This window comes from Leptonychotes weddellii, chromosome 13 (genome assembly GCF_054177405.1).
Source record: "Leptonychotes weddellii isolate Sample4059 chromosome 13, ASM5417740v2, whole genome shotgun sequence".
NCBI classification, from domain to species: Eukaryota; Metazoa; Chordata; class Mammalia; order Carnivora; family Phocidae; genus Leptonychotes; species Leptonychotes weddellii.
In genome coordinates this window covers 54,895,404-54,920,117 of record NC_138381.1, presented here as the reverse complement: position 1 = coordinate 54,920,117, position 24,714 = coordinate 54,895,404, and the positions used below count along the sequence as shown (strand labels likewise).

The 24,714-nt window shown below is 36.1% G+C and overlaps 1 protein-coding gene and 1 long non-coding RNA gene across 2 annotated transcripts in view; both read right to left on the bottom strand.

Annotated features, from left to right (window-relative positions):
- Positions 1-1,649: 1,649 nt before the first annotated feature.
- CEP76 (centrosomal protein 76) lies at positions 1,650-24,709 on the bottom strand. Its single transcript, XM_006743801.3, has 12 exons — positions 24,288-24,709; positions 23,069-23,224; positions 21,948-22,029; positions 21,099-21,323; positions 19,523-19,708; positions 17,616-17,713; positions 17,113-17,241; positions 12,214-12,402; positions 8,387-8,553; positions 7,138-7,471; positions 4,528-4,745; positions 1,650-3,943 (listed from the first exon to the last, which is right to left on the bottom strand). Exons 1-12 carry the CDS (start codon positions 24,348-24,350, stop codon positions 3,805-3,807), a joined length of 1,986 nt encoding a protein of 661 aa, XP_006743864.1. The 5' UTR covers positions 24,351-24,709; the 3' UTR covers positions 1,650-3,804.
- Positions 1,650-24,714, bottom strand: part of LOC145716902 (uncharacterized) — a 56,827-nt gene continuing 33,762 nt past the window's right edge. The window contains exon 2 of the long non-coding RNA XR_014139853.1: positions 1,650-2,399. This is a non-coding gene — a long non-coding RNA (uncharacterized LOC145716902). The remainder of the gene's footprint in view (positions 2,400-24,714) is intronic.

The following is a 24,714-nucleotide window of genomic DNA, read 5'->3' as shown; positions in this document are numbered from 1 at the left end:
GGAGTATTAGTACAAGTCTAAATTCAGTAAAATCAGAGAAGGAATCTTTCATAAGAATATATGTGAACTGGGGTGCTTGGGTGGCTCAGTCATTCATTTCGGCTTAGGTCATGAACTCAGAGTTCCAAGATCAAGCCCCACATCAGGCTCTGCACTCAGAACGGAGTCTGCTTGAGAATTCTCTGTCTCTCTTTCCCTCTGTCCCTCCCCACAGCTTGCTCGCTCTCTCTAAAATAAATAAATCTTGGGGCATCTTGGTGTCTCAGATGGTTAAGCATCTGCCTTTGGCTCAGGTCATGATCCCAGAGTCCTGGGACTGAGCCCCGCGCTGAGATCCCTGCTCAGTGCAGATCCTGCTTCTCCCTCTCCCTCTGCCATTCCCTCCGCTTGTGCTTTCTGGCTCTATCTCTCTGTCAAATAAATAAAATCTTTGGGGTGACTGGGTGGCTCAGTCTTTAAGCGTCTGCCTTCGGCTCAGGTCATGATCCCAGGGTCCTGGGATTGAACCCCACATTGGGCTCCCTGCTCCGCGGGGAGCCTGCTTCTCCCTCTCCCACTCCCCCTGCTTGTGTTCCCTCTCTCACTGTGTCTCTCTCTGTCAAATAAATAAATAAAATCTTAAAAAATAAATAAATAAATATTTAAATAAAATAAATCTTTAAAAAATAGAGACTATATGTGAACTAATGACCAGCTAATAACCTCCTCTACTTCCCTTCTAATATCCATGACTATCTCAACACTGGTATCATGTAGTTAATTCACAAACCAAATACAAGTCAAATGTAATTACAATGATTATGCCAACCACATCTCAGAAGAAAATATTAAACATTTAATACCCACATTTACATGCATTAATGATTATAACTCAACTTATGCTTTAAATGTAGAATATGCTATAAACAATTTAGGTTCTTCAAAATTAGATGGTTTCTATTTTGGCTATTTTGTTTTTAATATTTTATATGTGCTTTGGCTAATCTCAAATTATTTCTGAACCACCAACAGCTAGAAAGCAATGCTACTTTCTCATTGGTTTAAAAGTTAAGAGCATGTTAAAAATCAGATCATCTAATTCCTGTACTTATCTCAAGTTATATAAAGGTCAAAATTGTTATCTAAGAGTCAAAAAAAAATTATAAAAATTGCCAACTGTAGTCTAACATAGTCTAAACTATGTTCTTGTTTAGTACAGCATGAAATCAAGTGTGAATGGGTTAGTTTAAGCAATTGATGATTTATAACTAATGCCTTCTGACGGTCAGTTATATGGCACAGAATACTACTTTAACAGCAATAGTCTTTCCAAATATAAAGCCTACTCTTCATTTGGTTCAAGTCTTGTCTTTTTAAGAAGTAGAAATGTGAGTTTCAAATATATGCACTTTCCAGAACTGTCAGGTTATAGATGTGTTTTTGCAGATCATATCAAAAAATGCACATCTCAATAGTAGAAAAAAATTTAAAGGCATTTGGAGTGTTCACTTAGTTGGAACTAAATTTAGTATGTTTTATTCAACAGGCTCGTGCTTGAATAATAAAGTTTCTAGGTTTCTGATACTCTTCTCCTAATAAATATACCTATATATTATACATATACATATATGTATAGAGGACTGTATTAGTGTACAAAAGAACACATTAAAGACATTATATAAAAAATTTTACATTTTTAATTGGAAAACAACTTTTATGACAGCTAAATAGACAAGGTAAATTTAATTTTTAAAAAGAAAAATTATTGGTAATCAGAGAATTCTAGTGATAAATGTACTGAATCTTTTGAAATAAACCACCTTTACAGAAAATTATTCATGTCACACTCTATTAAAGTGCATAAAAAGGAAATTTATTTTAGAATTTATACCAAAGATGCATTATGAATACATGTGTTACTCTGGTACAATAAGGCAGGAAGTCCAGCCTCAATGATAACATAGCCTTGATCTTAAAATAGTCTGCCTCTTAGTATGTGCCCCATAAATGGTTTGTTCCCAAAGTTGAGAATTATAAGCAATTTTCCCCATTGATAGCTTTATGAGTAATTCTGGTAACAGAGGAAAAAAGTCTAATTCTTATTTTGCTAATTCTCTAAAGTCATGTCAGTCTCACAAAAAACATCTGATTACTGTTTTCAATGAAAATTAAGAGGGATATTTTCAGATTTTTTAAACAAGTTAAATCATAAATATTTATCATATACAAAAATAAACAAAAGGTAAATTTTAGGGTATCTCTAGGTTTTAATTTTAAAAACATTAAATCATTTGCAATGAAGTGATGAAAAGAGTAACTTGCACAGCCGACTAGTATCCTGCTTTCTTTTTTTTTAAGTAGGTTCCACACCCAGCATGGAGCCCAACATGGGCTCGAACTCACAACCCTGAGATCAAGACCTGAGCTGAGTTGGGACATTTAACCAACTCAGCCACCTAGGTGCCCCCATAGTTGCTTTAAGACCAATGGATGAAGCAACCTGTGCACAGAGATGCTGAATGGACAGTCAAATCTATCAATTATGTCATGTAGCTTCTTACAAAAAGTCAAATTGCTATAGCTTTTTTAATGCTCACTGTTGTTCACTTTTAAAACTAACTTTTAAAACTTGCTCAATTTTAAAGCAAATATCAGCATGGAGTCCCTCACATATGCTCATTTTTCAGTGGCCTCACATGATTCTCCAATTTAGAGTAGTCACATATACACTGATGTTTTTTATCACAATAAAAAAGAAAAAGGAAGAAAGAAAAACAAATGTGGTTTCAAGACAAACAAATGTGGTTTATAAGATAGAATCCATGAAGAGGCTAGTAATGAATCCTCTGACTACAGAGAATCAGCAACAAACTGCCAATAATAATTACAGAAATAGTTTATCAAAGTGTCATAACAGAAGGGTATGATGAATTTTTTCTAAAACACTCATTTTTGGGGAGCCTGGGTAGCTCAGTTAAGCGTCTACCTTCAAAAAAAAAAAGCGTCTACCCTCAGGTGGGTCATGATCCCAGGGTCCTGGAATCGAGTCCCACATCAGGCTCCCTGCTCGGTGGGTTGCCTGCTTCTCCCTCTCCCTCTGCCACTCCCCCTGCTTATGCACGTGCTCTCTCTCTCAAATAAATATTTAAAATTTTAAAAAATAAAAATAGTCAATTTATAATGCATCTAACTACCATATTTATAAATTATTTATGTACTTTTATGTGAGGTTTGTTTTATTAATATTTATGCTTTTCTGCTATTAGTTTTTCCTACTCTTGCATCAAAGTCTTCCCATAAATCCCTGGGAAGTCACAAATATCCCTATGGCCATGGGTAAACCTCAAAAGTGATAATTCATCAAAACGTATTTTCACCTATTTAATGAACAAATCTGTTGTGAGGTTAATTTTTCCTAATTTATATAAAATAATCCCATTAATCTATGAAAAATAATGATCATATTGATTTTACTATGACTCAAACCCTTAGACATAAATATCTCTGATTACCTGTTAATGTAAAGAAAACTCAGTAAATTTTGTATTTATATTTAAACTACTGAATACCTGTAAACAAAGTAGCATTTATTAAAATAAAATACACACTTAATTTATACTAAATTCCACTCAGATTTATACAAGTTTTTTATCCTTAATTTTTAAATACACACGATTTTTTTCAAACATTGTCAGGTATATACAAAAGTGAAATATGACATCCAAGCCAGAATGTGATTTTTAAAATAATAACCTCTATACAGCTAGTAATGTACAATATGTAAAATTCCAATAAAACAGGTACATTCTTATAGAAATGTTAGTCCTATAATACCGAGCGATATTTACAAGCAAACATGATCCAAACAGCACATGCAGATTCAGGGTAAGTAAACACTCGGACACGAACTGCCAGTCGCACCTGGTCTCCACGGCAACAGATTATTTCTTCACAGAAAGGAGACCTATAGAAGAAAGAAAATTTATTCAATTAAGAAGTGAACTTAGGTTTTATTTCTAAGTAAGTCAGTATTTAAAATAATTTTTAAAAATCCTGTCTCTGCTACCAATAGCCCTGTGATTTTGGTTAACTTATTCAAATTATAGAAAATTTAAAAAATTACACTGGACAAGATCAGAAATCCTCAACTGAGACTGCACCAAAATCAATGGGAAAATTATCCCAACTACTAGAGCTACATTTCAGACCTAATGAATCACAATCTGTGGCAAGGAAAATAATAAATCATTATAAAAGTTCACCATGTGATTCTAAAGTCATTCCTAAATAACCAGACTAACCAGACTGCTAAAATTCCTAGGTTAACAGGGGTGCCTGGGTGGCTCAGTAGGTTGCACGTCTGACTCTTGATTTCAGCTCAGGTCATGATCTCAGAGTCGTGAGAACCAGCCCCGCATCGGGCTCCATGCTCAGCACAGTCTGCTTGTCCCCACTCTGCCCCCACCTTGAGCTCTCTCTCTCTCAAATAAATATCTTTAAATTCCTAAGCCAATAACAATATTTATGAATTCATAAATTCCACCTTACCGAAGACATGTAGCAAATGCACGCCTTGCATTTCTATATACAAAATGTATTGGGAACCCTTTAAATGTGTGACCATCAGGTACAGCTCTCCTTATGGCATCTTGAAATTCTTCATTGCCTGCAGATATACTTGTTGTACGTTCAAATTCATAAGAAGCCAAAGCTGGTGATAAGAGATAGGAAAGCTGGTCTTCCCAAACAGTAGTGAGACCAAGATCCTACAGCAATCAAAAGATGAAAAGGAAAGGTGAAATACACTAATGTTTTAAAAACCAATTATAAATGTTGGCTATTTTAATGTATGCCAAGAGATTTTTAAAACCTGTCATAACTTTTTAAACTTTCTATTAATTATAAGGACACATACAAATAAAGGAACTACAGGTATCTGGTTTTACTTCTTAGAGGAAAAAAACCAATAAACTTTCAATACAATGATGTTAGGAAAGTCTCCTAAATCTATACTTCCTTAATATCCACTAGAAAAGACTACATGGAAGAGTCCTACTATGGAAAACACAGTGCCACTGAAATTTGAAATCATATTTTATTTAACTTTAAAGAGTTTAGTAAGATTGAATCTGCTTAATTTGATTGCTCCAACACAAATTCAACTATAGTAGGGGAGAAAAATCAACAAATGAATTGCATGTATAATTAAACTCAAATATTTATAAAAAACACTAACTTTTAAACTGTAAAGAGATAAAAAGGTGAAAAAGACATGCTATAGGCCTTTAGGGAGCTTAAAACATGTTTCTAATGGAATGCTGAAGGCAATTATGATTTCATTTATAACATCAAATGAACTACAGATATCTAGACACATATTTTTGAAATATTGTTACAAACATAAAAAACTTAAATATTTTGATTATCATAATAGATCTCTACCATTTCCTGATTTTGTATTCAAGGTTTTTTTTTTTTTTTTTTATGTTACGTTAGTCACCATACAATACATCATTAGTTTTTGATGTAGTTGATCCACGATCCATTGTGTATTCAAGGTTTTAAGTGGTTCCAAGTAACCCCAAAGGTCTACGATCACCTTTTTACCCTGGCAAAAAGTAAATCTTACTTGCTGGTTTACAGGCACCATTAACTTAGTGATTAACACTAGTATCTAGCTCAGTTTTCTTCTCTATATAAATTCTTATAGCGTAATAAAATACTGGTCTTGTTTGTAAACAATACCTAAGAAAATTAAAAGGCAGTATAAGTGATGGAAGGAAAGGGGCAGTAATGAGGGGCTTTCATTCCCAGCAGTGTAGTGAACTAGGTCCTTAAACAACCTATTGCTAATAAGACCAAACTACAAATGCCAGATTAAATATTTTCCAAAATATACTTTTAAATGCTTTGATGAGTTGGCAAGTGAGTACAGCAGATTTTAGAAGCCAAAATTAATAGTAATTGGGAGCCCAGAAAACGTATTTGATAAATCAGTTTGCCTTTGATGGCCTCAAGGAACACGGAAAACTGGATTCACCAAAGGTGGGGAATCCGAAGAGGTGAATTAGAAATAAGTCTTCTGGGATTCTAGTCCTTTGATGGTTTTATGTGTTGCATATAACTTTTCCCACTCCAATTGTGCTCTTTTCACTTCTGACTGGTTTCTTTTCATGAACAAAAATTCTTAAAATATACTAATCTTTTTATGTTTTTTGTCTTTTTTTTTTTTTTTAAGATTTTATTTATCTGACAGAGACAGACACAGAGAGAGAGGGAACACAAGCAGGCGGAGTGGGAGAAGGAGAAGCAGGCTTCCCGCCGAGCAGGGAGCCCAACATGGGGCTCGATCCCAGGACCCTGGGATCATGACCTGAGCCAAAGGTAGACGCTCAACGACTGAGCCACCCAGGCGCCCCTGTTTTTTATGTCTTCTTAATGTACAAAAGAATCTAAATGGCTAATAAGAGGTTTGATCTCATTAGTAATCAGAGAAATGCAAATTAAAGCTAAAATGAGGATATAATTTTACATCCAGCTAAATTGTGATAGGAAGAAATAAACAAAACCAACCTGGAAAAAAAATGGATATGAAAAAATATAACCCAATATTTTCAATGGGAATAATATGAATAAGTACTTCACAAAAAAAGAAATCCAAATTAGTGGTATTGAGCAAAAGTCTGAACTAGTCAACATTCTTCATTTCTAGAAGAAAGTAATAAATTCTGAAAGTATTAATGAATTTGGAAATTTTTGAGTCTTAGAAGCTAACTCTCATGACTTTCAAAACGTCAAGCTTCTTTTTTTTTTTTTTTTTTAAAGATTTTATTTTATTTATTTGACAGAGAGAGACACAGCAAGAGAGGGAACACAAGCAGTGGAGAGTGAGAGAGGGAGAAGCAGGCTTCCCGCCGAGCAGGGAGCCCGACGCGGGGCTCGATCCCAGAACCCTGGGATCATGACCCGAGCCAAAGGCCTAATGACTGAGCGACCCAGGTGCCCCAAAACTTCAAGCTTCTTAAGGGCAGGAATTAAATCTGCTTTCTTCAGGGCTAGAACAGTGACTGGCACTATCCCACCTGCCCCCCCCCAAATCGTTAAATATATAAACAAATTTAAAAAAAGCGCAAAACTACAAATCTCAGTGTTAATTACCTTCCTGTGTTCTGACACTAGCAGCCTTAGCTGCATTTCTATTTCATTACTTGTTACTGAAGCATCAATTGTGGATGCACACAGAGGGGGAAAGGGAGGAAGGGATGTTGTAGCTCCCGGAGCACAAACAGATTTGATTGCTTCTTCACTCATGGGTTTCCATTTGGATTCATCATTCAAATCAAATACACAGATTTCTACTGAGTCAGAGGGCTGACAATTTCCCAGGAACATCTGATGATTGAAAACACAACCAATTGTTCGATATGGGTACAATGGTTTGGGCTGTTCAGCAACTGGAGATTCATCAGGATTGGCAGGTTTGTGGATGTACCTAAAAAAAGTAAATCATCACTTTATATAATAAAAACTTAAAAATTAAGAAGGCAACACCTATTGAAAAAGATACTTAAGGCTATAACTATTTCCCAGGACTAGAGTTTAATACTTGTTTTTTCTTCTTATATTTCTACAATTTGATTACTCTACAGTAATTGTATGGCACATATTATGATATAAAAACCAACTTTATTCAACATGAAAATATATTCTATGTATAATCATTAAGATCAAAACCATTCATCTTAGGTAACACAATTAAAATAACTTAGCTACAACTAAATAGGTACAACTAATTAAAACGATTATCAACCAGGGGGAAATTCAGAAAACTGAGAAGATGGCCCAGGGCCGCACCTTTAGGTACTCCAACATTTACAGATAAGATGAAGGAGAAGTGAGAACAGCCAGACAGGAATAATGAAAACTGAAAGACAGAGCTATGGGAGAAGCTAAGGAAAGAGATGGTCCCAGGAAAGAGGGAGGAGCACGCAACTCTTTCAAAATCTGATGGCAGTCAAAAGAACTAAGAAAAGTATACAGTGAATTTACCAATGTGGAGTTAGTGACATCAGATTTTCAGAAGAAATCATGATTTACAACCTGAACTTACTTTTAGGCTTGAGGAAAAACATCAGAAAAAGCATATGCCAATTACACAAAATTAAAAATAAATCATTTATTTTTTACCAATATTATTTTACCAATATTTTTACCAATATTTTAGATGTACAAATTTTCTTCAAATTTAATATTTTAATTGAAGTAATGTTTTACATAGTTATCAAAAAGGCTCTAATAATGAAAATTATCAGGATGTGCCTTTGAATACCATCAATATAAACAAAGAACCTATAATCTCAAACATTTACATCTTCATTTTAATATCCTTGTAACATAGTTGACAAACCTGTGCCCTGTTAAACTCTCCCAAAAAGTGATAGTCCCATCAGTTCCACAGGTCATAACCCACGCGTGAGGTACTCCTTTTGCCTTAGTCCCAACACAGACAAAGGCTTCTAATCCATATCCAAGAAGAAGGCTGCATAGAAGGTTAGCATGATCTTCACAGTCACCCTAGAAAATGAAATGAATTAAGTATTTATTCCTTCAGTTTCCTCATTAAATATCCAATAAAAATTATAATTAAAAAGCAGTATTAATTTTTTCATTTTTTCAAGTTTTTTTTTTTTATTTTTAAGTAATCTCTAAACCCAGCATGGGACTCAAACTCACAACCCTGAGATGGGGAGTCACGTGCTTCACCGACTGAGCCAGCTAGGCACCCCTAGATTTTTTTTTTTTTTAAAGATTTTATTTATTTACTTAAGAGAGAGCAAGAGAGAGAGAAAGAGAGAGGAAAGAGGGAGAGGGAGCAGACTCCCCACCCAGCAGGGAGCCCGACATGGGGCTTGATTCCAGGACCCTGAGATCATGACCTGAGCCGAAGGTGACTGAGCCACCCAGATACCCCTAATTTTTTCTTTTAATCATTAGTCTAGTGGTAATAAGCTGAAACAATTGGGGACAGGGGTAAGAATACACTAATTTTAGAAGAACCTAAATTATTTTACAAAGTCAGTGCTCACAAATCTGATAGTCATAACATATACTTTAAAAGGGGACATTCCGGGGTGCCTGGGTGGCTCAGGCATTAAGCGTCTGCCTTCAGCTCAGGTCATGATCCCAGGGTCCTGGGATCAAGCCCCGCATCAGGGTCCCTGCTCCGTGGGAAGCCTGCTTCTCCCTCTCTCACTCCCCCTGCTGTGTTCCCTCTCTCACTGTGTCTCTCTCTGTCAAATAAATAAATAAAATCTTTAATAAATAAATAAATAAATAAAATCTTTAATAAATAAATAAATAAATAAAATCTTTAATAAATAAATAAATAAAAGGGGACATTCGGATTCAAAAGTTTATAAAAAATTTATATAACATAGAAAGAAAAGTAGCAAGATTTTAAAGATGAATAGCTAAACAGCTAAAGGACATGAACAGACAAGATGACAAATGATACATCAAGAAATGCAAATACATGGGAAAATACTCAAAACAATGAGTTACAGTATCTCTATGTGATCATTTTAAGGCAATACATACCAGGAAAAATGACTGAAAGAAGAAAATGTCAACAATGGCTATAATTATGGAAGGTTATATATCATTTTCCCTTCTATTTTTTAAATTTTCTTTGATGATAATATTTTCACAACTTAAAAATATTATGAAAGCTACAAAAACAAAATATCTGATAATCTATAAAAAATAAAAATATTAAAACAGGCTACAATTACATGAAGATATGTATTTAAGTGCAGGACTAAAGGTTCTGCATAATACATAAAATTTTAAGTTCAGTGTTAGCCTGAGGGGTGATTTCTTTCCCCTTAAATTTTGTATTAGTGGCTCTATACTGCTGTTTTTTGATTAAATATACTAGAACCAATAACATTTTAAAATGTCAAATTTGACTTTTGAAAAATATCCAACCTTCTAGACACAGTAATTTCTATACTGAGATTTTATACTAAAAATTTTCAAAAGAAAAATAATAATACTCCCAAAGATATTCAATGAAAATATTCACTCACAAAGATATCAAAAAATTAGAAGCTACTGTAGCCAAAAGAAACAGTTCCTACAATGGCAAAAGTTAAGTAGATTTTGTATATCAACTAAAGAAAACTTTATACTTATGCAAACATGAAAAGATGGAGATCATAAAAATTGTAGCAACTACTACATGGGAAAATGTCCATAGCATAATGTTAAAGTATAAAGCAGGACACAAAACTTTATTTATATCTCAATTATAATTATGGAAAAATAATATATACACAGAGAAACACGAAAAGATAAAAAAAGAGATGAAAAACTGGCAAAAGAATCATGGGAGAAATTGCACCCGTAATGCTGCTGTAATGCTCTTGTTCGTGCAAGAATAACTTTTTCAATAATTGCAAGCTTCTGGGGCGCCTGGGTGGCTCAGTTTAAGTGGCTGCCTTCTGCTCAGGTCATGATCCCAGTAATCAAGCCCTGTGTTGGGCTCCCTGCTCAGGGGGGAGTATGCCTCTCCCTCTCCCGCTGACTCTCCCCGCTACTTGTACTCTCGCTCGCTCTCTTTCTCTCTGAATAAATTTTTTAAAAAATTTTTTTAAATTAATAATTTCAAGATTCTAATTTAAGATGTGCTTTCTCTTTAAACAAACTCAGGTAAACAAAATAATGAATCAAAGGGGTGATTATTTGCTTTAGGAAAGAATGATTTACATAATGACTTTAAATATGTACCATTCCTGCTATATTTGAAATAAAAAAGCTTAAATCCAAACACACAACTTTTGGGAACCACAACTTGAGAATAAATCAAAGTAATTTATTGATAATGTTTAACTGTTTTCTTTTTTTTTTAAGAAAGAAATAGTGTGGGGGCGCCTGGGTGGCTCAGTCGTTAAGCGTCTGCCTTTGGCTCAGGTCACGATCCCAGGATCCTGGGATTGAGCCCCGCATGGGGCTCCCTGCTCTGTGGGAAGCCTGTTTCTCCCTCTCCTACTCCCCCTGCTTGTGTTCCCTCTCTCGCTGTGTCTCTCTCTGCCAAATAAATAAAATCTTAAAAAATGAAAAAAGAAAGAGAGAGTGCGGGAGGTGGGGAGAAGCAGAATGGAAGGAAGAGAGAAGAGAATCTTAAGTAAACTCCATGCTGAGCACAGAGCCTGACTTGGGGCTCAACTCCACTATCCTGAGATCATGACCTGGCCAAAATCAAGAGTAAGATGTGTAACTGACTGAGCCACCCAGGAGCCCCTTCAATTGTTTTTTGTTTTTTTTTTTAAGATTATTTATTTATTTGAGAGAGAGAGAGAGAGAGCATGCAAGAGAGAGAAAGCATGAGCAGGGTGAGGGGCAGAGGGAGAAATAGACTCCCCGCTGAGCAGGGAGCCCAGCGCAGGGCTCAATCCCAGGACCCCAGGATCATGACCTGAGCCCAAGGCAGACACTTAACTGACTGAGCCACCCAGGCGCCCCCCACCAATTGTTTTTAAGATAAAATCTTCCTAACAAATCAATCTCTAAGTTAAATAGGCTCTTCTGTATAAGCTTTGCCTTGTGAATGAACTCATACTACTTATAAAACCTCAGACAAAAATTATTGCAAAACAAATAATAAAAAAATTAATTTTTTTCTATTTCAGAACTGAAATGCTAAAGATAGTCTTTTCATATTATCAACATTTTTAGAACACAGATTAAAAATATCACATAATCTATAAAATTCATTTATTGAAATCAGTTAATATCAAAAATGTACAAATTCTTAAATACATACTTACACCTGAAACTAAACAAAATATCATGCAATCCAAGATTTTCTTCCATATTCATCTTGTACTGCCATTTTCTCTTTTAAAAAAAATGTATCATCTAAATAGATTTTAAAACATGAATATAATAGAAAGACCATGATTCTGGTCCCAGCACCGTCTCTAATTCACTGTTTAATTTACCTCTATATCTTGATTTCTGACACGATAGTACTTGTCTCCACCTCACAAAAATCATATTATGCTAATAAGAAACTACACAAGAAAATAAAGATGCTAAGTTTTTTATGTATTAAAAACAAAAGATTGTGACTAGTTCAAATTGATAATTCACTGACTTTTCTGTTTTCAAATGCAATCAATTCACAGTAACTATGATGTACTGCTTTTTAATTCTATTACATGTGTAGAATACCTTGTTTCTACAGAGAAAGGCCAGCAGAGTGCACCACTGTTCCTGTTTACCTCCTCCTCCAATAACAGGGGCTCTTTCATAACCAAGGACATTAACAAATCTTGCTGCCTGCCTTGGAGTATCCAGAAGCCTCCCAGCTCGAAGTGGTTTAATATAGGAACACACTGGTCTATTTATCCCATTTTCATCCTGGGGGAAGAGGGAAAAAACATCAACTGTCAGGATAGATTAATCATTCCCAATTTTACAACTTTTTCTTAGAATATATTAATGTGGGACAAGATAATTCTGGATAACACTTACTGAGTGCTTACCCTGCATCCAGCACTGGGTAGCTAAGTGCTACGCATACAATTTATCTTTTAATCTTAACATCTCTTACTGTTTTCATTCCATAAATGAAGAAACTGAAGCTACAGGTATTATGCAACAGAGCTAGGATTCAAACCCTCAGCTGTCTCCAAAACTTGTGACAATAAGAACTTGAACTACCATGATTCAGCAATCTCACTCCTGGATATGTATCTGAAGCAACTGAAATCAGTATCTCAAAGAGGTATCTGTGCATCCATGCTCACTGCAGCATTACTCACAATAGCCAAGATGTGGAAATAAGTAAAATGTCCTTTAATGGATGAATGAGTAAAGAAAATGTGGTATTACATATACAATAGAATCTTAATCAGCTATAAAACAGGAGATCCTGCCATTCATCACAACACGGATGAATCTGAAGAGTATTATGCCAAGTGAAATAAGCCAGACAGAGAAAAACAAATCCTGTATGGTGTCACTACATGTGAAATCTTTTTTTTAAAAAAAAAAAGGCTGATTTCAGAGAAATAGGAAATAGAATGGCAGCTGCCAGGGGTTGGGGAGAAGGAGGAATAGGGAAGATGTACGTCAAAGGGTACAAATTTTCAGTTATAAGAAGAGTAAGTTCTGAGGATCTAATATACAGCATGGTGACTAGTTAGTACAGTAAACTTGAAAGTTGCTGAGAGTAGACCTTAAGCATCCTCACCACATGAGAAAGAGGTAACTATGTGGGGTGATGGATGTGTTCATCATCTTAATCTTGGTAGTCATCCCACAAAGTATATGTATATCAAATTATGTTGTACACTTTAAATATATACAATTATATTTGTTAATTACTCCTCAATAAAATTAGGGAAAAAAAAGAACTCTTCTGAAAACAGAATAGGCAGGTATTTGGGGGATGGAGAGGGGATCTAAGCCAAAGTATTCTTTAATATTATCGTACAGAACTTAATACTGTATATCCAAACAGAATAACTTTTCTGATTTACTGATCCAACAAGTTATCAGAGCTCATTTTTAGTTTGTCTCCATTACACTTGGAAGGTTAACAAGGATTTGTTAATTAAGTGAACTGAAAGCAGACTTTTAAAAATCATTTAAGGAAAACATCTTACATTTTCAAAATAGGATATATCCTAGCATTTGAGCTAAATAACTACAGGGCATACAAAAGTCTCTGATGACTGTCCACCGCTGGGCTTTTTGAGTTAATATTACCAAAGCCCACATTTCCCTTACATTCATGGTTACTGAGATGACAAAGTCAAAGGATTACTTTCTTTTCAAAATTCAAAGACAATTTAACACTCTCTATCATGGCAAGGTTCCTGAGAAACAAGGCCTAACTCAGCCAACAGAAAAATAACGGTTTCAATTATCAGAACCACTGATGTCTTTCTATACCACAAAACATCACCTCTCCACTATAATCCCATACCTTAGCAAGAAAAAAAAAAAAAAACCTGTTATTTACATTTAATTATAGTGAGAAAGATCATGAATTTTTTTATATAGAGCAAAGTATTATTATGATTTGACTCATAACTATGGTTCTCAACTCTAAAAGGCACTGATTTTTTTCCGTCCTCTCCCACCCCACTGTTACCTCCCTGGCTCAAACACATCCATGGTGGCCTCTTACTTTCCATCTCCCCCATGCTATCTTGGGAATCAGAAATAGAGATAGAACAAAGGGATCAGCTAGGAAAAAGCTCAAATAGAATGAAGAACCAAAGACAATTAAGGAAACTAAGGAACAGAGACAGAGAGGAAATTTAAGTGAAGGGTGTTTCAAGGCACTCATAAAAACAGAAAACCATGATTCTAATTCTGGAGGGCAGTAGAAAACTATTATTTCGATTTCTTTTACATTAACTCTGTTATTTATTTATTTACTTATTTATTTATTTATTTATTTATTTATTTATTTGACAGAGACACAGCGAGAGATGGAACACAAGCAGGGGGAGTGGGAAAGCGCTTCTTATTTATTTGACAGAGACACAGCGAGAGATGGAACACAAGCAGGGGGAGTGGGAAAGGGAGTGGGAAAGGGCTTCCCGTGGAGCAGGGAGCACAATGCGGGGGCTTGATCCCAGGACCCTGGGATTATGACCTGAGTCGAGAGTAGACGCTTAAAGACTGAGCCACCCAGGCACCCCTACATTAGCTCAGTATTAATTATTAATCTAGTATAGTGTGAGAATATTGTCTTGAAATCAAAATCTGAACATTAAAAGGATGGCCTCAATCCTCAAGTGATTTGTAACATTTTCTTAAAACTTAATGGTCTTGGGGCGCCTGGGTGGCTCAGATGGTTAAGCGTCTGCCTTCCGCTCAGGTCATGATCCCAGGGTCCTGGGATTGAGCCCCACATTGGGCTCCTGGCTCAGCGAGGAGCCTGCTTCTCCCTCTCCCTCTGCCTCTCTCCCTGCTCATGCTCTCTCTCTCTCTCTATCTCTGTGTCTCAAATGAATAAATAAAATCTTAAAAAAAAAAAACAAAAAACTTAATGGCCTTAAAGATCAATTTCTATAACTTACTTTAAAATTTCTTACACTAGAAAATTTAAAGGCTATCATTAAGTGAATTACTATTGTACTATAGCAAAACAAGCAAGTGAGGAAGAAAAAGTACAATAGATTATTAAGTATAACAACTCCGATGATTCTACAGATGTTTGGTTAGGATAAAGGTAATTAACTGAGTTCCTGAATGGGCCATTTAGTCCTATTCTTACAACTCCACCAACAGAGAGGAAAGGAATGAGTACCTAAAAAGTGGATGCATGTGCCCTAAATCAATCATCAATAGTAGCATCTGAGAATACAAGATATATCATTATATGTTTCATTACAGCAATATTTCTCATATTATCTATAATATATCCCCATAAACGAAATGTCTTGAAAATTTCGGTACTTTAGCTTCTAAACCTGCACTGTCCATTAAGAATGCCACTAATCCTATGTGGCTTTTTAAATAAAATTAAATAAAATTCAAAATTCAGTTCTTTATTGCCACATTCTGCATGCTTAATAGTTCAATGGCTATCATACTGGACAGCACAGAGAACATTTCCATCACTGCAGGAAGATAGTGCTGCTGTAAACTATTTTCTCTTGTGCCTAGAAGCACTGGAAATTCATTTCAGACCATGTATAATAACTTTTTGGTTTAAAATTAGTTTTGATTAGACTGACTGCCTTAAATAAATGTTATTGTTCCTTAACTTCATCTAGTCAAATATAGAACGCAGCAGCAAAAGACGCTTTTGGGGAACTGAAGTAAGATAAACATTTTTACTCTCTCTCTTTATCCAAAGGTGGTCCAGTCAAACCAAAAAAGCACTAGTTGAAACTGTAACTTAACGGAGTCTCCATGACTAAGTTGCTGTTTGATATCAGGAAAAATTCTTTACTCTTCTCTTTTATACTGTTTTTTATAAAAAGTGGTAAGGCCTGGCCAATTGACAATTTCATATGGTTACCATGAGACTAAGTGACCTTATGTGGTTCAAATCTTCTTACAATGAATTCTAAGAGATGGGAACTTGTTCAAGTAGTATTTCCTAAAAATGATCCCCGTTCCGATTTGCATAACTGCATCATCCTCTTTCTCCTCCTCTTTCATTTGCCATTTCTCTGATTCACTTCCTCACCCACCCATTCTTCTCTGGTCCCAGATTCCACATGGCAATGCATAACCTCACCTCAGACTAAATAGACAGCAGGGAGCCAGTTATATTTTGACTGGTTTCTCTTTGCCCCATCCTGACATCAATGCTACCTGTCTGCCCAAACAATGCATAGACAATGCTCCTGGAAAGTGAGAAGCTGTTTCCCTCATTTCCACCACTAGTCAACAAGGCTCTCCCACTTTTAAGCTCCTCATCTAGAAACTGAACTACTCTTAGCCCATCCTATTACGTAGGGTAAAACTAGACAAATGCACAGGATCTGAGACATATTAGTCAAAATAATACCACACTATAACTCTTATAAAAGCATCTACATAAGGTTGAATGAATATAAAATATGTGCATTGTTCCTCAGAAGTTACAAAATATATGATCTAATCATATATTTTATTATATGATTATATGTTGAGAAAAAATAGGCTTAGGATACAGGAAAATAGAAGCAGAGATACAGAACTGAAATGCTGCAGTTAAATATTACTGGTCACTGGTTCAGAGATTTTGGCTATATGGAATTATTACATAGCTATATGGATTATTTACATTATCAACTGCAAAGTATCTTAGTATTTAATCATTTAGTACTAAGTATCACTCTCCAAATTAAACAAAGTGGGTCTTCATCTATTTTAAACCAAATATATTCAAAAAGGGTTTAAAAAGAGTAACTGAAAATGAAAAGCAAAATAAAACAAAGACTGTGTTATGTCACCTACTCAGTGAAAGAGTATTGTAAAATCATATTCGATTTTTACAAATAAAGTTTCATTTGTCTGGAATAAATACATTTTACAAATTCATCTTAATTGAAATTTACATATACAACAGTAAATCTCAAATATAGGTGTGAACGTTTTCTAATGCAATTTACAAACCTGTGCAAAAATCTTAACCAGCCGTGAGTTGTGTGAAGGTCGAATTTGCAAATATTCTCTCCACCACTGCTTTGCATATACAAGAAATAATCGCTCTTTCTCTGCAGTTTTCTGACGTTCCAAAGCAAGCTAGAAATTTAAAAAAATACTTCCTTCAATTTCTGTTTTTTCTCCTTACATACTCTAAAATATGTAACAATTCAGCACTCTTCTCTCCATCTCTACCACCATCCTAACATAAGATATCATCTCTACCATCTATCTCTAAGAGCCTCCTGACTGACTTCCCTATATCTACACCCCACCCCATAATCTCGTCTCCATATAATGGTTAGTGATCTTTTCTCACAAGACAAACATTTTTAAATAAATCATATTGTCATTCTTTTGCTTAAAACTAGGAAGTGATAATTTTCTAAAAAGAAAGTACTTTCTAGGATCAACAGGTAAATACACCATTATGAAAACAAATACACAAAGAAGAGAAATTCAGAATTATTTACCTGTGTGTTCACTACTTCTTGAGATAATGTTTGATTGAGTGGTGGGTACATCTCAAGTTTTATATTTAAAATTCCGACAGAAACTTTTGATTCTGTGCCTATAAATTTAAATAAATATTTAGAACTTCAGAGGTTTCCATACTATGTATATTTAGTCAACCAAAGTCTAACCAAAATAATTAAAGAATTTTGTGCTTTACCTCTTACATGAAATACAGATAATATTCAACATCATCTTTAATATTCATATTAAAAACGAACCAAATCAAATTAGTTTTTAATGAAGACCTTTATCTAATTATAAAGAGATTACCTATTTTCTGAGTTTGCTTATCACGTTTTAAGGGGCTGTTTGGATATACAGGATTTGGTATTCTTAATTTTTATCTTCATTAGATGTATGCCAACCAGATTTACATCAAAAACAAAGTAAAGCAACAGTTAACATCTCATTCTCAGAAAATATTTATACTTTATCATATATAGTAATTCCTATGTATCCTTTCCTATATATATTTTTTTAATCCCTTCCCATTTTTCACATCACATGTGAGTACAAATTTTCAATCCATTCCTGGCTTTAAAGAATCAGAAAACAAATATACTTTTTTTGTTGTTGTTACCAGAACTATTTACTATTTCTCTGGTGAATCAGAATATACTTGTTTCTTGGTCACTACTATGATAACCATGTTGACTGTATCTGAAGAAAAAAAATGGGTATCTTTTGAAAATAAATATCCCACATAAAACTTTTTCCCCCTACTTTCTATTTAAGGAAAAACACATTCCAGGTCTGACTTATCAGAATCTAAAGTCCTAAAGCTATACTGTCCACTGGCCAGGTTAGACTATGCAACTTAGTTTCAATACCAAAGTAATTCCTCTACATGTTATGCATAAAATATTGGTAGGTCTTATTTTATTAGCAAATATGTATTACACATCAGATAGTATGCAAGAGTCCAAGGAGACAATGGTGAATAAGATAGGCACCATCTCTGTCCTCAAAGAGTACTATTCACAGATATTTGAGCAAGTTAGTCAATGAGCAAGTTAGTACCTCTTTGAGTCCCACGTTCACACAAGTAAAAGGATGGAAGAATATCAACACCATAACCTGTAAGAACCCTTGCTGCAGGAAGACACTGGTACTAATGGGGATGCACTGTACACTGGAGTGTGCTGGAATAGAGGGTTTTTACATATGCATGTGTGTGAAGAATCTTAATTTTCTTTACAGTCTTATATACAATCAAATAAATTTGAAAAAAGAAAGAAAGCAAGGGACGCCTAGGTGGCTCAGTCGGTTAAGCATCTGGAATCGAGCCCCGCATCAGCCTCCCTGCTCAGTGGAGAGCCTGCTTCTCCCTTGCCCTCTGCTGCTCGCCCTGCTTGGGCACGCTCTCTCTCTCTGTCAAATAAATAAAATGTTAAAAAAAGAAAGAAAGAAAGAGCAAGCAAGCCCCATAAAAAATTTTTTCCTTAAGACAAGGTCAGATTGACTGTGAAGTTCTATACTTATAACATGCTTCATGACATTTCCCAAGACTACAATACTACAGTCCAACTATAATTCTAATGAAATCCTTTTTTTAAGTATTTTTTTAAAAGATTTTATTTTAGAGAGAGGGGGGCGGAAAACACACACAAGTGCAGGCGAGAAGGGCAGAGGGAAAGGGAGAAGGAGTCTTAAGCAGACTCCATGCTGAGTGCAGAGCCTGATGTGGGACTTGGATCTCACAACCCTGAGATCAATACCTGGGCGGAAACCAAGAGTCGGGCGCCCCCTAACAAAATTCTTTTCACATGTTTCCTTCTTGGTTTACAAAGGTATTCAGAAAACATAAAATGTATTTACAAACAAGCTGTGGCTATAAAAAGGTAACAGTGATTAATCATCATACCTACACCCATAAGTTCCACAGTAAGACTGGTCATTCCATTTTCTGAGCCCAAAACTGATCGCCATTCAAGAAAATAGGATGCTACCAAAGTAGTCTCACCAAATATGTCTGTTTTGATTAGCACCATATGAACTGGATCACTTATTGATAACATTGTTGTTGAATCAGCCATTCGAGTTCCATCACCTGGCAACATAAACCAAATGTACCACATTACATATTCTGTTAGTCCAACATAAAAATACTTTTATTACAAAGGATACTAATAATAAACTTACATAAAACCAAATAAAATAATCTGGTAATGCCTCAAAAAGCATGTAACAGATTACATTATAAAAAAAAGTACAATCCTGGGGCACCCTGGGTGGCTCTGTTGGTTAAGTGTCTGCCTTTGGCTCAGGTCATGATCTCAGGGGCCTGGGATCGAGCTCCACATCAGGCTCCCTGCTCAGCAGGGAGTCTCCTCCTCCCCCTCCCCGCCCCTTGGGCTCACTCACGCTCTCTCTCAAATTAATTAATTCTTTTTTTTTTTTTAAACAGCCCTATTAGGGCAACATTTTTTTTTTTTAAAGATTTTATTTACTTATTTGAGAGAGAGAATGAGATAGAGAGAGCATGAGAGGGGGGAGGGTCAGAGGGAGAAGCAGACTCCCTGCCAAGCAGGGAGCCCGATGCGGGACTCGATCCCGGGACTCCAGGATCATGACCTGAGCCGAAGGCAGTAGCCCAACCAACTGAGCCACCCAGGCGCCCAGGACAACATTTTTCACTGGGGGCAAAAAAAATTTTTCGTACTATATTAACCATCTTAGCAATCTAAAATTCTGAAGGTATAATTCTATAACTTTGTTAAGTTTACAAATGTAAAGATTTCTATATTGAAATAACATACAAAATACGTTAATAGAAATAATGCAAAACAATTATGGGAATCAAGTATATAATTTTAAAGTTATAAAAATGAGAGTTACAGATGTCCATCCTAATTTTTATTTTTGAAAGTTACATTAACATCATAAATCTAGCTATCTTTCATAAATGGGGATTATGTCTCATTCTCCACTATATCCGCAGCACTTGCCTACCATAGCATAATGCACCTAACAGGCATTTACTGTTTGACTGATTGATTTGAGAGAGAGTGCGCAAGCGCACGCACAAGTGGGAGGGGGAGAGGGAGAGAGAATCTCAAGCAGACTTTGTGCTGAACGCAGAGACTGATGCAGGGCTCAATCCCACAACCCTTAGATCATGACTTGAGCCAAAATCAAGAGTCAGATGCTTAATCAACTGTGCCACCCAGCCCCCCACCATATGCATTTAAATGTTTACTACTAACGAAGCAACCATTAAGACAATAAAAAATAATCTTCAGGGAAAATTAATAAGCAGAAAATAAAGCAAGAAGGTGGAAGTCATTTATATAAAAAAAAGCAGTGGAGAAAATAAAAGCAAAGTAGGAAGATTCATTCATTATAAATCTCTCCTTATAGCAAAAGTTGTTATGGTTGTTCTACAATAAAACCTAACAAAGATTTACTCAGTTAAGTGACAAATTATCATTGCTCCTTACCTAAGCTTTCTCTGTGTACTTCAAGTAAAAAGCCATCATGAAAATCTGGTTCACAGGCACATGGAACAGGTTTAGAACGAAAACGTTGGTTTCGAAAATGTAAACATAAAGTAAAGGTTGAACAAACTTGTCCTGGTAAAGGCTCAGGTTCTTGTAGATGTTCCAAGAAAGCTTTTCCACCCAAAACCTGAAGGTAAAGATACCTCCGTGTTGGATCAATATTAGCTGTAAAGTGTAGCAATATATATGAGGAAACTGCCAAATAACTTAAGGAATGTGATCAAGACAATAGAAAATAACAACAACAGAAATAAAACCAAAGACTAAATAAAGAAAAAGAGTAACAAATTTACTCTATACCAGGACCATTTACAACCAGGGAAGAAAACATACATAATAAGGTACCTTTATCTGAGTTTATATTCTGGCTACTTTTTCCCAGCTAGAAAGGAGTCAGAGCCAAGGTTTAAGAAACCTTTACTTTTTGGTTGCTTATCCAACACTCCTTCACCTCCACAAACCAACTCAGACAAATATAAACACAGCAAGTGTACTTGTTAGGTAATTACCATTAAAAAAAGCAAGGCTGTATAAAGTTTGTAAAATATACTATTAAAACATGAGAAACAGGTGATCCTGTTTTTGCTTCCACTCTGTGATACATTAAATCGTCTGACATACATACTTCATGCAAAACAGAATCTAAGTTTTTTGGATGATTAATCACAAAAATGATAAGTACTTCACTCGAGAAAGGAAAAATGTTTTCTATCAAATACCAAACATTACAGCATATCAATATGTAATACTGTGCAAAACAAAATCAATGTTAAAAAGAAATACACATACTTTTTTTTAACAACGTTGAATGTCTATCAGTAAAACAAACAGGTTGTTTTGGAGAGGAAGGTAGCTCTTGATCAACACTATCCTAAAAAGGCAGGGAAAAAAAATGAAAACAAATTAGAAAACAAAAATTATAGTTAAGCAAGGAAATGTCAACAATGGGACTAAGAAGTAAATAAAAGTAGATAGGATAAAGCCCCCTCAAGGAAACTCTTATTTTCTCAGTACAATTAAAATAATGAAAAGCCTGCAAAAAAAGATGATGCAACTGGTCACGCCTAAAGTCTAATAAGGAATTTAACTGTCTTCAATGTCCACAGAATGCAAAAAAACAAATCCTTAATACCTTAAACAAGGTTAAACTTTTTCTAAACCTAATATGACATTTTACTTATGATTCTACCATGAACTGATTTTAATAAGGGAATGACATTCACACAGTAGAAGCTGTTATTGGGTCAATTTTTAAACAAATGGGTTTATAAACTTCAAAAACCAAAAAAGGAGGCTGTATTAAAATACTTATTCCCTGGTGTATTATGCAGTCCATCCAATTTTTACATTATATTACCCAGGTATTATTAGGTCACAGTTTCTCATTATTGCCTCATTTTCAAAAGAAGGCCTACTTACTAATTTGTGCACTGAGGCTCTCATCCCACTACTGACCTATTTGTATAAAGAGATTTGAAGGTTCTTACACAATTATTTTCTTAAAGAAATTGGTAATTTGTTAATCATAGAGAATGGATTTCCAAAAGAATGTGTTTATTTAAAAAATATGCCTAATCTAAAAAAATTATAGAATACTAGTGGAAAGAAACTAGGTTATGGTGAACTAATTTAACTGAAATAAGTACACTCACAGAACTAGAGAATGACAACAGAAAATTCTCATTTTAGAGAGAAAAATATAGTATGTAACTCCAATCTCTTTGATACATTATCCTACTTGCTACAATAAAGAGTAGAGTTAGCTTATACTTGAAGTAAGGATATTACTAGACAAAAATGGTCTTGTTTTAAAGTGATTTTACGAAAAAGAGGCCCCAAATATGGACCCTATAAGCAGCATTAAGCATAGGAACATACTCTCAAAATTTTTCCCCTAAAAGATTACTCACAGTAACAAAATTAAGTTCTTTCATCACATCATCAATGATTCCCCGACGCCTAAGGGCTTTGATCAAATCTTCTGTTGATAACTGTTGTTGATCCGGTGCCAATTCTTCCCGTATTGTCTCAGCAAGGATTTCTCTTATTCTGCCATGGACATCCATCTATGTAGAAAACTCGCATTACAATTTACATTTATGAAGCCATCAAACATTGCCAATTAACTAATTTCTTTCCAAAACACCCAAAGGAAAAAAATGGGAGAGTGGATAGACAAAATTCAGGAAGGCTTCTCAAGCTAATAGTAAACGTAAAATTGTTACTAGAATTCAATGAGAATAAAGATAAGATTTTTTAAAAGAAAAAAATTTTAGGATGAATTTCTTTTTTTAGTACAAACTCTAGAAATAATTTCTACTGGTTATCTACTACCTTTGTTACCATTTCCCCACAAATAACACTCAACAAAAACAGACCTTTTGAAAGAGAGTGTAGTATAATCAAGAGAACACAGACCTGGAGTAGGAGATCAGAGTACGAATTTCAGCGTTCAACTTATTAGATGTGACCCTGAGTCAACCTTTTTACCCTTTATGAATCTGGAAAAAATAGTGCCCTATCAAGATTACTGTGAGGCTTCGGTAAAAGGTGCTAAACACTTACCACAGAGCCTGGCATACAAGTGTACAATAAACGGTAGCTTTTATTACTTCAGCTTACTGCATTCAGCTGAGGACGTTAACAATGTTCTTGCGCTCCGAAGTATCACAAACACTTTCATTACAAGACCTTTAGTAACTTCCCTTTCATGACTTCTTTAAAAATTGCTGATTTGGTTCAACTTCAAAGATACAAGTTTCACCCCTAACGTAATTCTAATTCCTGAACTCTGAATATACACCTGCTCCAAACACAACTTGTACCGGATCTGATACCCAGTAACCGCAGGATGAACGCTTTATCTTCACAGCCGTGCTATCACTCTGCCGCGTTCTGCCACCTCAAACTCTCACTAGTACTTGCCAGCATTGTTCTCTTTCACCGAGGCTAGAAAGCGGCCCCGGCTGTAGACCCGGAGCCCGCCCAGCCCGCTCTGCGCCCCAGAGCCTGTGCTCGCGTCCCGGCAAACAGACGCCGCCGTCGACTGGGCCTCGGGGCGCCAGGCTGGGCGCTCAGCACCGAAGGCGGCCGGAGGGGCTCGTGTTGCCCGGCGCCCGCGGCCCTCACCTTGCTCAGCTGCTGGTGGATGAGCTGCTTCAGCTCCGAGGCTTTCTCCGGAGGCAGCGACATGCTGGGGCCGGCGTCTCACCGCGCTTCTCCCCGCTTCGGGTGCGCCCCGGCCAGCCCCGGAAAGCCAGTAGCCGCTGAGCAGAGCCGGCGCGACCGACTGGCCTCACGCAGCTCCCGGGGGGCGCGACGCCGCGTCAGGGCCGGGGCTGGGCGGGAGCCGAGGCAGCCGCGGCGCTCAACTGTTGCTTTCAAACGGCGCGGACTACCAGGGCTCGGGCTGCCCCCCTCCCTGCCTGACCACCTCCGCCTGCCGCTCCCTTCCCTGGGGGTCCGCATCCCGCGAGCTCAGCGCTCCCCATCTGCCTGCCCTGCCAGGGTCTCCGCAGGCACTGCCCGCTCTCATCTTTCCCCGGTCGCGGGCCCT